This window comes from Kogia breviceps, chromosome 3 (genome assembly GCF_026419965.1).
Source record: "Kogia breviceps isolate mKogBre1 chromosome 3, mKogBre1 haplotype 1, whole genome shotgun sequence".
In the NCBI taxonomy this organism is placed as follows: Eukaryota; Metazoa; Chordata; class Mammalia; order Artiodactyla; family Physeteridae; genus Kogia; species Kogia breviceps.
In genome coordinates, this window is record NC_081312.1 from 33,186,955 (window position 1) to 33,202,665 (window position 15,711).

At 54.0% G+C, this 15,711-nt stretch overlaps 1 protein-coding gene across 4 annotated transcripts in view; it reads left to right on the forward strand.

Annotated features, from left to right (window-relative positions):
- The window catches only part of ACTN1 (actinin alpha 1), a 98,290-nt gene that overhangs the window by 76,685 nt on the left and 5,894 nt on the right, over positions 1–15,711 (forward strand). For all 4 annotated transcript variants that reach the window (XM_059056758.2, XM_059056757.2, XM_059056759.2 and 1 more), the window contains 9 exons: positions 3,487–3,579; positions 4,929–5,159; positions 7,059–7,206; positions 10,131–10,281; positions 10,763–10,871; positions 11,697–11,837; positions 13,206–13,388; positions 13,680–13,814; positions 14,904–15,083. In XM_059056758.2, the coding sequence (XP_058912741.1) occupies positions 3,487–3,579; positions 4,929–5,159; positions 7,059–7,206; positions 10,131–10,281; positions 10,763–10,871; positions 11,697–11,837; positions 13,206–13,388; positions 13,680–13,814; positions 14,904–15,083 (1,371 nt within the window). The remainder of the gene's footprint in view (positions 1–3,486; positions 3,580–4,928; positions 5,160–7,058; positions 7,207–10,130; positions 10,282–10,762; positions 10,872–11,696; positions 11,838–13,205; positions 13,389–13,679; positions 13,815–14,903; positions 15,084–15,711) is intronic.

Sequence of the window (15,711 nt, forward strand, 5' to 3'; positions counted from 1 at the left end):
AAAGACAGCCGAGTCTAATACATGCGTGTGTGCAGGTGTACACGTGTTTGTGTGCCTGTGTGGATACTGTACTTGTATGGCTGCAAATGTGTGTGATTGACGTTCCTAGTCAGATGAGGACCAACTCCTGTTTGATGTGTTGGTTTTGGTTCTCATTCTTTCTCAGCTTTCCTCTCCCTTCCTCTAACCCCTGGAGGGATTTAGAATGGCTTGTGAGCAACCAGAGTTTGTTTGTGTAGTTTGTTGCTTTAACATTCATGGCCTATTGGGAACTGTTTCTGAGAAACAGCCTTCTAGGGCACGAACTGGACTTGCTGTAGGGGGTTCTGGATGCTTTTAGGAGTAGATGATGCTGTTTGCAGTCTTGCATTTGTCGCCAGCTGGTTGTGAATCTTCTAAGGGAAAGAAACCCCGTTCCTGCCCTCAAGGGATTCATGGTCCATCCGGGAAAACGCTTAATAAAAGCAGCTCATGATGCTGTGGTCTAATCTCTGCTCTGCTGCAGACCTGAGCAGAGGAGGGGCGCTGCAGGGCTGCGGGACATGGAGACTTTCTTGAGCAGGAGACGCTGGAGCTTGAGGGTCTTAAGGGTCGAGTGGTAGGGATCTGCAACTGAAAGGCTCAGGGAAGGTTGAGGAAGGTGGTCACAGCTTGTGCGACGCTTCATGGTGTGACAGTGCAGCGTCCAGAGGAGAGAACGTCTGTCCCGCTGCCTGGAGTGAGGATTGGGGGCAAAGCCAGAGTCAGTAGCTGGGGTCAGGGCTGAGTGCCGGGAGGTTGGCTCCCTTCTGTCTGGGGGCCTCACTGGCAGGGACACCAGGTCAGGGAGCTGACTTGGGACATGAAGAAAGACTAGGCAGTGGGAAGCTGTGGGAGAAAGGAAATGGGCAATTCTAGCTAGATTTGGGAAATTTTTGACTAAAAATGTCACAGGTGAGATCTTCGTGACACTCGCATGACTCTATAGGTGGTGGGTGGCAGCGCCATGGCGTGTCATTTGGCCTCATTTGGCTGTTTGATGTCCCCGGCATTGAGGCTGCTTCGTCTCCAGACTGTACCTGTACCAGCTGATTTGATGCTGATTAGTAGAGGGGCAGTTTGGCCTGGAATAGCTGAGGGTTTCATTTGAGGATAGCTAAGTGCTCCGGGGCTAATAATCCATAACTTGGACACAAATAACTAATGTAAAACTAAGCACATTGTTTTGTATTACGTTGTATAACAATACACCTTAAAGTGGGTCCTAAAAAACAAAAAAACAAACCATGGAAGGGTCAACACAAATTTCTAGTAATCTTTTCCTTTGGCACTTGGAAGTCATCCTTTGGCCTGTTTCTATAAAATATTTTCTCAGCCCATTTGATGATCTTTATAAAAAGTCCCCAGGAGGCCCAGCTGGGAACTCCCCTAGACTTCATCCAAAAGGAGCCCCCTTTGACCCTGGAGCCTCTGAGGGACGGCCGAGGCCCTTAAGGCCCGCAGGACGTGTCTTCCAGAATCCCATGAGCGCAGGCCTCACTCAGTCCACCAAGTTCACAAATTGACACACAAATCAAAGCTTATGGCCTCTGAGCCCAGGATCTCAAGATGAATCAGGAGGATAACACGATTAAGGTAGGCTTGATCCATTCGCCATCACAAGAAGCAGTGGCAGCTGCTTCTTGCCGATGATTAGGGGCGACCTGTGATTCTTACTTGCTTGATCAGCACGTTGGGCTGGGGGCTTTGCAGCCACCCCACATTCTTACATGCACGTGAGCACACGGGGGGGGCACTGGCCTCCCTCGGGTCCCCTCCCCAGCCTTCAAGGGAAGTGGCCCCGGTGACTCCAGGCAGATTCCTGGGGCAGCTTCATGGGGACATCAGCCCAGTTCCCATGACCCTGCTCGTTCCAGGGCCCCGCATCTTCTGGGACGGGCTCCAGGAAGGAATTTCCCTCCTTGTGGCCTCTTGGGATGCCCCATGATTGCTTGTTGGTTCCTAAGAGGAAGGACCATCCGTCAGGAGTTCCTGATGGTCCTGTGAGAGGTGGCCTTGGCATCTCCAGGACAGAGTTAGGTTGGGGCGCAGCGGGTGAGGATCGAAGGATGTGACTGCTTGTCTCCGTTTCTTGAGACCTGGGACTCTCAGCTCCCCCTCTGGCCACGCCCACAGCTCTCCTGCTGGAGGCCCACCTGCCCTGACACCTCGCCCTGGAGGGTGCAGTGTCTTCGCTTGGAGCTTGAAAGAACCTTTATGGTGATCTCATCCTGCCCCCTCGCACACACACCTCCTGGCAGTCACCCACGCATCACATGATTGGGTGGGCGTGTGTTCTATTTGCAGAGTTCTGCAGTGAAAAAGCATTTTACATCTTCTCAGTTGTTCCTTCCCAAGTCAAAGCACCGTCATTCTCAGGAACTTCTTGATGCCTAGCCTCGGTTTATCTTGCTGCAGTTGAAACCCGTTTTGTCTTGTTCATCAACCGGGTGCAAGGTCCCATCTTTCTCCCCCTTAAACCTTTGCCATCTGCAGGGTCACCCTTCTCCAGGGCGCCAGGATGCGTATCTGTTTGTTCATTGGCATTATCTGCTGCCACCCTTAGGCCATCTTCCTATCACAGGACCCCCAAATGGCTTCGAGTTCCCCTCCCCTTGCAGTCGGGTTAGGATGTGCACAAGAACTGCATTTAGAGATCACCTGAGCAAAGTGGGTTTAGGAGCGCCTGGCCCCTGCTGGGGTCACGTGCACAGTGCCCTCTAAGCGGGAGAAGCAGTGTCCCCTGGGGTTTCTGGGCCTTTGCATCTGATTTGCCGTTCAGTCCTATTTAGTTCCTCTCGCCACCAAGGCCCACATCGGGTGTCTGCTGGCCCAGCACGCGGTGTGGAATGTGCGCTTAGCTTTCCCAGAGGTGCCCGTGCCGGCTTTCTGGACTTCCTGCCTGTGCTGGGTGGATCCTTAATTCCTGCAGCTTCTCTAAAGTTCTTTGGGCTTTGGGCCAGGAGCCTAGAGAGATTCTGCAGGGGTCCTGAGAGGCCCCTCTCCTTATCAGCACCTTATTCTAGGACTCCCAGATTTGAATTCCTGCATCTCCAAGATCCTGGCAAAGCCAGTCTGAAAGCCTGAGCCTTGGGAATCCCAGGGTCTCCAGTTTGGAATTCCAGGATGGGCATGGATTTTCTCACCCCTCCACTTGCGCTGAGTATTTCGATTGTACCAGTCATTGGATTAGTTTCTTCCCAACATGCATGTTGGATCTCAAACTTAGCCTCTTCTTCAGGGGCCCCCAGTTCAGCCACTAAGATCTCCGTCTGGGCTCACTTGATCTGTGGGGCTCGGCCCGGGCTGGCAAAGAGGATGGTGAGGAGCCTGTGAATTCACAGTCATGGGAGGTGCCTTCCAACCGCGTCACCTGCAGGGGTGGGAGGAGACGTTGTCACCGCAGGTGTGTGCCAGGTGCTCCCGCTGTTGTGAGGCTGACAGTGACCCTCTCTGTCTTGTTGCCAGGCCGAGACAGCCGCCAACCGCATCTGCAAGGTGCTGGCCGTCAACCAGGAGAATGAGCAGCTCATGGAGGACTACGAGAAGCTGGCCAGCGATGTGGGTGCCCTCTGGGCTCTCCCGGCCCCAGCAAGGCCCTGCCGCCCTACCCTGAGAGACAAGGGAGCCCCAGGACCCGTACCCCCAAATCTGTGCCCAGGCACACTCCCAGGCTGGGTGTCGTCCCTCATGCCAGTGGTCCCCCTAGGGCAGCTTCGGCTCTGTTCCTGCTCTCCCAGAAAGCAGAGGGTGGGTCAGGGGCCCATCTGGGCTTCGGAGAGCCGAGTTCCAGGCTATTTTTTTTTAATCACCGAGAGTAAGCCTGGGAAGTCCCCTCACCTCTCTGGGTCTTGTTTTTTCTTTTCACGTAACAAGTGAAAGCTGTGCTAAGGGACCTCGGAGGCCTTTCGAGACCAGTGAGTGTACCGTGGCTCTGGGGGTTTCGCTTGGACTAGAAAAGGAGTAGGCGGTTCTGAGAGGGTGTGAACGGGGGAGAAATCAGTGCTGGCTCAGGCTAGCTTAGCAGCTGGGCCCACCCAGGGGACAGGAGGGGACAGGACTGGATTTGCTGTTCTGCCATTGGCTGCATTTGGATTAGAGCTCCACTTGCTTCTTCCTTAGAAGAATTCAGCCCTCTGAACAGCTCAGCCCAGCCTCTTGGTAGATCAGATCTGCCGTCCAGCATAGCGACAACCCAAGTCCTGGCGCCCAGGTGCCTGGCTTTAATCCCTGTGCTACCATTCCACCTTGGTCACCTTGGCAAGTCACAGAACCTCACAGTGCCTTGGCCACCTGAGGCAGGATCACCGTACTTAACCCCATGACGACGTAGCTCTCGTCATTCGTTCAGATGAGTTAGTTCAGGCCACGTGCCTGGTACCTCGCAGGGGATCACGTCTTTCCTCTCATCACTTCCACTCCTCCTCCTCCTCCTCCATCACCTCATCGAGGAAAACAATCCCTGCCTGTGCCCCAGAGGCCAGCCTCTTCCTTTTTGAGTCAGGGACCCCCACATTCTAGAATCCTAGAAGGTCAGGTGGCAGGGGCCTCAGGGAATGAGTGTTCACACCTTCATGGTAAGATGAGGAAACTGAGGCCCAGCCAGGCAGTAGACCTAGAAATAGAACTCGGGTCTCCTGCTCTTAGCTGAGCCATCTTGCCCCCAGGTCTTCCCTTGGCAGAGCAGGCAGGTTGAGTGATGCTGGCTGTGAGTTCACATACCCTAGCGGCCAGGCTTCATGAGGCCTTTGATTCTCAGAGGGAACACGCTGGAACCTGGCCAAATGGCCTGGGGTGGTAATTGGGAAAGAGTGTGCTGTCAGGAGAGATGCCCGCCCCCCCCCAGCATCAGGAGGAGAGGGAGGCCAGTCCTTGCCCCCATCCCAGCATCCTCCCCCCGCTCCCTCCAGCTGCTGGAGTGGATCCGCCGCACCATCCCGTGGCTGGAGAACCGGGCGCCCGAGAACACCATGCACGCCATGCAGCAGAAGCTGGAGGACTTCCGAGACTACCGGCGCCTGCACAAGCCGCCCAAGGTGCAGGAGAAGTGCCAGCTGGAGATCAACTTCAACACGCTGCAGACCAAACTGCGCCTCAGCAACCGGCCCGCCTTCATGCCCTCCGAGGGCAGGATGGTCTCGGTGAGCACCCGACTGCCCCCACCCTGAGCTGTGCCCGGTCACCATCAAATGCCGCATCGTGACTGGGGCAGGGCCGGGGGCGTGTGCTCTCTACCTGCCCACCCTGCTCCGGAGACCAGTTCTCCCTTCCAGGTGACCGCCCAGGCTCCAGCCCACACTCAGCCATGTGGTGTTCCCTCCCTCCCCAGGAACAGAGCCCCTTCGCTCCTCACTATTCCGGGTCAGACTTGCCCTTCCAGACCCCTGAACATCATCCACTTGGATCTGCCCCCAGCACCTTCCTCCCGACCCTTCAAAAAAATCATCTTTGCGGGCTTCCCTGGTGGCGCAGTGGTTGAGAATCCGCCTGCCGATGCAGGGGATGCGGGTTCGTGCCCGGGTCCGGGAAGATCCCACATGCAGCGGAGCGGCTGGGCCCGTGAGCCATGGCCGCTGACCCTGCGCGTCCGGAGCCTGTGCTCCGCAACGGGAGAGGCCACAGCAGTGAGAGGCCCGCGTACCGAAAAAAAAAAAAAAAAAAAAAAAAAAAACTTAAAAAAAAAAAAAAAATCATCTTTGCAAACAAAATCCCTCTTGACATGTTGAACCAAACAGGGTATAATAGCAATAGGGATAATTTTCACTTTTCATGGAATCTTACTTAAAAATTTTTTTTATTACCTTAAGTAATAGATTCTTTTGGTAGGATATTTCAAAGGTATAAATAAGCAAAATTCAGAAAATAGAAACTATTCATAATCTTGCTACCCAGGATCAACTTAAAAGATGTTGGCGGAGGGAAGAGATTCTTTTAGTCTCTGTAAATATAGTTTTTCAGGGAATCCTAAAGCATGTTTTAATTAATAAGCTGCTTTAAAAAACAACAATATATTGTGACCAGGTTTCCATGTCATAAAATTTTCTTCATTTATGTCACTTTTTGTTATTCCTCCCTCTTTACCCTCTCCTCAGAACTTGAGAAATTTTAGGAGTCAGAGAAACACGTAAAAGAAAATTTAAAATTCAACAGGGTAGAGTTTTTGCCCTTTGTAATGGAGAGTTGATGAGGAGACATGAGCACATAAGGCAGGGAGGGAAGGGAAGGGGAGAAGCATGCAAACAGCATCGGAAAAGGAAGCTTGATCCTGGGGGGATCTCTGGGGGACAGGAAAAAGGCTGTCACGTTGTACATGCAGTTTGGAAAGTTGCAGTCCTTTTACAGGTTCCAGGATGAATCAGCAGTTTTTAGATGGCCAGAGCTGCTGCTAGCTGGAGGGTGCTCTGTGCTTTAAAGCCCCTCCTCTGGGTGGATGCAGCGTGGCCCCTGGCACATGGCAGGGACCTGGGTGGCACTCGAACTGGGTCAGCCATCACTGCCCAGGGGTGCCCTTGTGCTAACTGTAGGGGATGGCCCTGTCAGTGGCTCCCTGTCTGAAGGCCTGGGGGTTTATGCTCTGTACCTGTCACTATATCTGGGTAGCTCTTGGCTGGCTCACTCAGGCCAGGGTCCCTACAGGCTCCAGGCTATTGCCCGGGGCCCGGAGGCTGGGGCCCATGAATGGACCCAGAAATGTGGGAAGGCTGGGAGGCTCCCACACCTGCCTGCCTCGTTTAGTCTGTTGCTCTGTCTCCCTGGCTTGCCCTGTGACCTCTGTGATTGCTCAGAATCCTGTCAGAAGCCAGTCCTGGAGCACAGAGGGCCTTGGGCTTTCTCCCCACTGAGCTGCACACCCAACACCCCGTAGCTGGCCGTTCCCACTCTCTGTCCAGGAGGCCTGGTACCCGGGAGCCCTGGGAAACACTGTGCGGGCTGGACGGGGATGGCTGAGATGGGGAGGAGGCTCGTCCTGGAAGGCATGGAGCAGCTCTGGGGTTGCGGGGGCCCAGGCGGGCTGACCCTGTGCCTCCCATCCTTAACAGGACATCAACAACGCCTGGGGTTGCCTGGAGCAGGCAGAGAAGGGCTATGAGGAGTGGCTGCTGAATGAGATCCGGAGGCTGGAGCGGCTCGACCACCTGGCAGAGAAGTTCCGGCAGAAGGCCTCCATCCACGAGGCCTGGACAGATGGTAAGGCCAGCCTAGCCCCTGCTCCCTACTCCAGGGGTCTGGCTTTCATGCTGAACCACCAGCCACAACTCCTTTTTTTCTTGTTTTTTCTTTTTTTGTTTTGTCTCTTGCTAGTTCCTTGACATTAGGCAAGTTCATCAGCCTTTTGGTTGCCTCAGTTTTCTCATCTGTAAAGTGGGGACAATAATAGTACCAACCTCATAGGTTTATGAGGGTTAAATGACTTAATACATTAGAGGCACGGAAAAGAGTTCCTGGCATAGTACAATGCTATATATGTGTTAATTATTCTTGTCACTATAATGATTTCTTCTTCCCTGAATTAGGTTGGGGTTCAAACCCTGACGTTGCCACCTTGAAGCAGTGTAACTTGGACCAGTGGTCTTGTTTCCTTGTCTATCACATGCGGGTGATGATGTACCCTCCGGATTAGTTTCCTAGGCCTGCAAATTACCATAAACTGGGTGGTTTAACAGGACAGAAATGCATTCTCTGACAGTTCAGGAGACTAGAAGTCCTAAAGTGAATTGTCATCAGGGTTGGCTCCTTCTGGAGGCTCTGAGGAGGAGGTTGTCCAATGCTTCTTCCCCACGTCTGGTGGTTGCTGGCAGTCCTCGGTGTTCCTTGGCTTGTAGCCGCATCACTCCAATCTCTGCCTCCATCATCACGTGACTGCTTCTCTCTGGGTCTCTGTGACTCAGTCTGGCTCTCAGTTTTCTACTAAAGACACCAGTCATTGGATTTAGGGCCCACCCTAATCCAGTATGACCTCACCTTAACTAATTACATCTGCAAAGACCCAATTTCCAAATAAGGTCAGATTCTGAGGTTCTGGGTTGGACATGAGTTTTGGGGGGGACGCTATTCGACTCAGCATACCTCCTCATGGGGTTGTTATATGCTTACATATCATACGTGTATTTTATGCTTAGCTGGGTGCCTGGCACATGTAACGCACTCAGAAAATGGCAGCCCTTGATATCTTCCCTCCAATGCCTGCCCTTTTCCTGTTTCTGGCCTCCCATTGTAGTACCCTGGAGCCCTGGCCTTAGCACCCGTGTGTCTCCATCACTCTGACCTGGAGGTTCTTGGGGCCATGTCTGGTGTCTGCTTGTTGGCAGCTAAGGTTAACTCCAAAGAGAGAAGATCATACCTGGAATGGTCTTTTCCTCAGAACCTGGGTGGGGGCTGGAGAGGGGGCCATGCTACCGTTCTCCTAGGGCCATGCAGCCTTTTCAGCTGGAGCCCCTGGGGCAGACCAACTGGCCAGTGGAGCTCAGTGCCCTAAGACACTCCCACTCAGCTCTGTTGCGATCCTCAGACATTAGGCTGGAGACGAGTAGGGACGGCCGCTTGGGGGTAGCGCGGCTGGGTGGGGGATAGGAGTGTGCTTGACTCAGCAGAGGGGGTTTGCTGAGCTTTGTATACAGTGATACGAGGCTGCTGCCCCACGTTCCACTGCGCATGTACGGAGCTATTTATCCAAGCGTGGATGTGCGGAGTAGAAGGGGGATGGTGGAAATTGCACCTGTTCAACCACATGCTCCTATCGTGTCCTCTCCGGAGCCAAGGAACAGCTTGCCAAAAGGTACAGAGCAGGGATTGGCCAGCCACCAGCAAGGGCATGAGAGGTGCTGGCATGCCTGTAGTAGATGCCGGCACAGCTGCTGGGCACAGCAGTCTGGCTACACGTACTCGCGCTTGACAGTGTTATTGCCCGCTTACCCGGGAATTCCATTTCTTGAGACTGTCTAAAAAATTAACCCTAAGCATGGCTGAAGTCACGTGTCTGGGATGTTTGCGATGAGACCATCTACAATAGTGCAAGCTGAGGGGCCTGAACGCCCCATGGTAGGACAATGAGTGGTTACGCCAGTGACGGTTCAGCCACGTGACAGAATGTTATGTAGCCATCAGAGTGGCTCGTGTAAAAGCCACTGGAGCCAGAATAGAAACTGATGGTGTGCTGCTGAGTATTTTAAAAGCAGGAAACCTTATTTATATACATCCGATGGTTTTAACACAACATCCATATAAGGCAAGACTGAAAAGGAGTAGATAAGTGGGCTCATCTGTGATATTTTTTCCCTAAACTTGTCATATTATTATTCTGACAAAGAAAAAAGAGTAGAGAGAAGGAAAGAAGCCCTCACCTCACAGCCCAGCCTTCACTTACTGAGAGGGGCTGAGCATCCCTGATGGGTGCGAACACAGGAGGTGGGAGTGCAGGCAAGGCCAGATCAGCCCCTGTCCTGCAGCAGCTGCTTCCCAGGGTAGCTGATAACCATCGTCTCACAACAGTCTGGGAGGTCGTTCCTCATCCCCTTTTCCTCCTGGGAAACAAAAATCCAAGAAATCCAAGTCTGCCTTTCCCCTAAAAAGGGAGGGCAGTGCACCTGATGATTGGAGAAGATTCTGGCCACTGATGGCTTATGTGCAGAGTGCACTGGACATGCTACCCACACTGAGCGTAATTGAGGGGAGGGGTCCCTGCTGGGCTGCTGGGGACCAGCAACTATAACTGGAGAAACTCTAAAGGTGGGGTATCCCTGAGGGGCTTGGCTTGTTTTTCCCTGGTTATACCACAGGCATAGATCGTAGTTTCCTGCTGTTTATAAAGTTCATGTTATGCCCTAACTTCCCCTCCTGGTCTGGCACAGCCTTTGTACATCACCACGCCCGATGGCCCTGACATGCTCCACGGAAAGTAGTGACTTTCCCGCCCCTGCCCCATCGTGGGTGGATGGGCGTTCCGGTTGCACATCTGCTTTCTCAAACTGCAGATAATTGATCATTGCATAGGGCGCGCCTCCTTGGGATCTACCAGAAGTGGAGCTCCTGGGCCCTGAGGGGTGGGTAGTTGGGGTCAAGAAGGTGGGGCCTCCTGGCTCCCGCCCAGCCTTGTGCCCTGTCTCTGACCCCAGGCAAAGAGATCATGCTGCGACAGAAGGATTACGAGACGGCCACCCTCTCGGAGATCAAGGCCCTGCTCAAGAAGCACGAGGCCTTCGAGAGCGACCTGGCCGCCCACCAGGACCGTGTGGAGCAGATCGCCGCCATTGCGCAGGAGCTCAAGTAGGCCCCGCCCAGCGGGCACAGGGGCGCTATGGGAGGTGGGAGTGTGGCCTGAAAAGTCATCAGTACGGAAGGCTAAGGACATTCCCCCCATGTGGGGAACAGCCTGTGACCGTTCTGTCCCAGGCCTTCGGTCCTCACCTGTAACTGGTGTGGGACCAGAGGATGACTAAGTCTTGGCTCTGAGCTCTTGGCTGGTCTTAGTGACTTCCTGTCATGGGGCAGTTGGGTCAAGACTGGCATGGCCTACAGGCAGGGTTGGGGTGGGGGCCCTTGCAGAGGAGAACTGGCCTTCGCTGGTCACCTGCCAGCGGTCTCCTGAAAGCCAAGGAGTTGAGAGTGGGAGGGGAGGGAGTCCTGGAAGGTCTTCATGAAGCGAGCACGCCTGGCCTTCCAGTGCCACCAGCGCCCCAGCCCCAGGGAGAGGAGAGCAGGCCACGGAAGTCACCTGCGTCATCTGACTCTTCCTGTCTCCTCCCAGTGAGCTGGACTATTACGACTCACCCAGTGTCAACGCCCGGTGCCAAAAGATCTGTGACCAGTGGGACAATCTGGGTGCCCTAACCCAGAAGCGGAGGGAAGCTCTGGAGGTGAGGGTCCCCAAGGGAGATGGAGGCCTGCCTTCAGCAACTCTGTGTGCTCCTTCCAGCTTCGTGACTGTCTTTGCTCTGGGCTAAGAGGCTCCACTGGGTTCCCTGCACCTTCCCCAGGCCTGGCCTGCCTGTGGAAGGCTCACATTGACCCTGGACTTGGCCTCTGCCCTGATGAAGATGTCCTAATCATATCCCATCCTCCCGGTTTGGTGTACTCAGCCCCACCCCAGCTGTTTGAGAACTTTCTTGTTCTCCAAACCATACTCCCTGGGGCCCAGGCTGGGTGACTCAGTTGGGGGGTGGTCCATACACCCCATATTAAGAACCAGCACCTCAGAGAGAGCCTGTTCTTTTTTTTTTTTTTTTAAATTAAATTAATTTATTTAATTATTTTGGGCTGCATTGGGTCTTTGTTGCTGTGAGTAGGCTTTCTCTAGTTGTGGCACGCAGGGGCTACTCTTCATTGCGGCGCGTGGGCTTCTCATTGCAGTGGCTTCTCTTGTGGAGCAGGGGCTCTAGGCATGCAGGCTCAGTAGTTGTGGCGCATGGGCTTAGTTGCTCTGCGGCATGTGGGATCTTCCCGGACCAGGGCTCGAACCCGTGTCCCCTGCATTGGCAGGCGGATCCTTAACCACTGCGCCACCAGGGAAGCCCCGAGCCTGTTCTTTCTGTCTGAGTTAGTCTTGTGCTTCCAGACCTGAACCCCTTTGGGCTGGCCGGGAGGATCTCAAAGGCTGTTGGGAATAGGGGTGGGGGGATGCGGTGATTCTGGACATGACTTTGCTAAACACCTCCCCACCCCCATGCCATTGGCACTCCCAGCGGACAGAGAAACTGCTGGAGACCATTGACCAGCTGTACTTGGAATATGCCAAGCGGGCCGCACCCTTCAACAACTGGATGGAGGGGGCCATGGAGGACCTTCAGGACACCTTCATCGTGCACACTATCGAGGAGATCCAGGTGTGCTGCCGCACCCCCCTCGTCCCCAGAGGCCGGCTCCCCAGCTGCCCACGGCCCACACTCCTGCAGGACTGCCCCTGTAAGGAGAGGACTGAGGGTAGCATCCCCAGGATGTTATAGATTCGAAAGCTTTGCGTTTTATTTATTTTGACTCAGTAATATATGCACATGGTATAAATCTAAAAAGGCTAAGCAATGAGTTCCCTTCCTTGTCCCCCAGCCCTGAGTGCCCCTCCCCAGAGGTGAGCAGTATGGCCACACGGTCTCTGCACAGGCAAGCACATTGATTTATTAACATGTTCTTCTCCACACCCCCTTTTTTTTTTTTTTTTTAACATCTTTATTGGAGTATAATTGTTTTACAATAGTGTGTTAGTTTTTCCTTTACAACAAACTGAATCAGTTATACATATACATATGTTCCCATATCTCTTCCCTCTTGCATCACCCTCTCTCCCACTCTCCCTATCCCACCCCTCTAGGTGGTCACAAAGCACAGAGGTGATCTCCCTGTGCTATGCGGCTGCTTCCCACTAGCTATCTAATTTACATTTGATAGTGTATATATGTCCCTGCCACTCTCTCACTTCGTCACAGCCCACCCTTCCCCCTCCCCATATCCTCAAGTCCATGCTCGAGTAAGTCTGTGTTTTATTCCCGTCCTACCACTAATCTCTTCATGACATTTTTTTCCCTTAGAGTCCATATATATGTGTTAGCATACGGTATTTGTTTTTCTCCTTCTGACTTACTTCACTCTGTATGACAGACTCCAGGTCCATCCACCTCATTATAAATAACTCAGTTTCATTTCTTTTTATGGCTGAGTAATATTCCATTGTATATATCACACCCCTTTTTTTAATGCAAAATGTTTATTATATACTGTATCCTGAGCCTTATATTTTTAACCTAACAATGACCTAGGAGCCCATTTCATAGCAATAAGCTGTTCTTTTGTACAGCTGCAGAGTGTCAGACGGAAAAGGTTTTGCAAAGTGCTGAGGAACGTGTGTTGGGGGAGGTCACCTGAGGAGCAGACCTGGAGCACCCCTTGTCCCCGACCTGACTGTGGGGTGGTGAGCGCCCCCCGGGGGGGTTGCTGCTGACTTCACCAGTCCTGAGCGTGAAGCTGCCGGCCTCTTCCCGTGGCCAGCCCGGCCATCCTGGTCCTCAGCCGCGAGAGCCCTGGCTTGATACCGCTGGGCCTCCCAGCTGGTGTGGGGCCGGCCTCCCATGGCCCCTCCACCCACCTCTACCCTGGGGCCTGCAGGTCTCCCTTGTCTCCTCTTGCCCACGGGAGGCACCAGTGACTGGGAGGGACTTCCCTCCCAGTCACTATGCTCCTGCATGCCCGTCTATGTCCAGGGACTGACCACAGCCCATGAGCAGTTCAAGGCCACCCTCCCCGATGCTGACAAGGAGCGCCTGGCCATCCTAGGCATCCACAATGAGGTGTCCAAGATTGTCCAGACCTACCACGTCAACATGGCGGGCACCAACCCCTACACAACCATCACGCCTCAGGAGATCAACGGCAAATGGGACCACGTGAGTCCAAGGGCCAGGTGGGGCGTTGGCGGAGCCACTGTAAGTTTCAGAGGGGTGGGGATTTTTGTCTGTGTGTGTTGTTAATTTTCAGTGACTTTCCATTGACTTCATTGTCACCTAGTAAGTACTCATTATCTTTCAAGTGAATGAATGGCTGAATTTCTCGAACAGGTCAATGTGCTCACTCTAGTACTGACTGGCCCCTTCCCTTCACGGCGCTTCCATTTCCTCTCCTGAAGTGGGGGCAGATGGCTGGCCCATCCCAGTGTCCCATGATTGTTCCTGCCCCAGGTACGGCAGCTGGTGCCTCGGAGGGACCAGGCCCTGACAGAGGAGCACGCCCGCCAGCAGCACAACGAGAGGCTACGCAAGCAGTTTGCGGCCCAGGCCAACGTCATCGGGCCCTGGATCCAGACCAAGATGGAGGTGGGGCCCATCGTGGGAAGCAGGGAGAGGGTTTCCACCCTTCCCAGCACCATCCCAGCCCGTCAGGCTTACCCTGTCCCCTCTGGGACGGGACCTGTTGGGACTGTGGGGTCTGGTCTGCTGCCCTGTGGGTGGGGGCGGAGTCTATGCGAGGAACGTCTGTGGGGTGATTCAGGTGTCTGGTTTGAGAGCAAAGACCCACACAGGGACACCACTCAAGAGTCACATGAGAAGGTCCCACAGAAGGAGCAGTGCCCAGGTGACTGACTCGGCTTGCCCTTTGGCTTACGTGGCTGACCGGGTCTCCCTTCCTCCTGAGTCGTGAGCTTGGTCAGACAGGGTGATCTCCCCAGAGAGCGAACCGGGCTTTGGGCAAGCGTGGAATTTTTTGCTGAATTGTTGGGCCAGGTATGGGGGTGATGTCGATAAGGAAGGGACACTGTGGGTTAGAGCATGGTGTCCCTCTGAGCTCCTTGAGGGCGGAGACCACATCGAGTTCATGTTTGTGTCTTCCCGGCATCCCACCCCCAGCTGCTTAGCACATTGTGCATAGTAGGTGCTCGGGATATATTTGCTGAGTTGAACTGAGTGCACAGAAGGTGCTTTTACAAGCAAGGTGTGTTTACATGGATGAAAGACTGACAGAAACGGGGATTAGTCCTGGACCACGGAGACAGGTGGGATTGAGGTGGGCAAGGCAGGAACAGAACAGAATCCTAGGAACGGAACAGCAGGAGCATGGCCATTGAGAAAGGGAGGTGAGGTGCGCTGAGGCTGTGAGGAACCCAGCTCAGTGGGAGAGTGCCTGAGATGGATGGTAGCCGGGAATGGGCTTGGGAAGGGAGTTGGAGCAGACGAGTGAACATTTAGGTTAGCAACTGACCTTGCATCCCCTTCCTGAGGCTCAGAGGTGCCCGAGAGACAGGAGGTATCCAGCCGGTGATAACGGTGCTGGTCATACTCCTTTATGATGCTATTTCCATGCCAAGACTCATCTGAGGGGTTGGCCAATGACCTGGGGGCCCCAATCTCCACCCCAGGGACCCAGAGTGGGGCGGTCTGACAAGGGCCTCCTTCCCGGGTGAGCAGGAGATTGGGAGGATCTCCATTGAGATGCACGGGACCTTGGAGGACCAGCTCAGCCACCTGCGGCAATACGAGAAGAGCATCGTCAACTACAAGCCCAAGATCGACCAACTGGAGGGCGACCACCAGCTTATCCAGGAGGCACTCATCTTCGACAACAAGCACACCAACTACACCATGGAGGTGGGTGGCACCAGCCTTGCTTCTCCAGAGAGGGAGCCCCAGCTCCCCTTCTGCTTCACCATCCTGGGCTGGGGTAGTGGTGGGGGGGTTACCCATCATCCAAGAAAACTGGTCATAATAGGGTAAACTCCGGCTTTTAAGTGAGGGGATACTTGCTTCTCCTCACTCCCGGAGCTCTGGGTCTTCAGTCCTCAGTGCCTTCTGAATTTCCCGAGGAGCTGGTTGAGAATGCAGATTTCCAGGACCCATCTCCAGAATTTGATTCACTAGGTCTGGGATGGGGCTCAGGAATCTCCGTTTTTAACAAGCAGCCTGGTGATTCTGAGGCTGGTGGTCTCCAAACACTGGCTTGGCATCTGCTTTCTAAATGACCTACTTGGTTTTTTTTTTGTTTTGTTTTTTGTTTTTGTGGTACGCGGGCCTCTCACTGCCGTGGCCTCTCCCGTTGCGGAGCACAGGCTCGGGACGGGCAGGCTCAGCGGCCATGGCTCACGGGCCCAGCCGCTCCGCGGCACGTGGGATCTTCCCGGACCGGGGCACGAACCCGCGTCCCCTGCATCGGCAGGCGGACTCTCAACCACTGCGCCACCAGGGAAGCCCGACCTACTTGTTTTTACTGTGAAGGCGT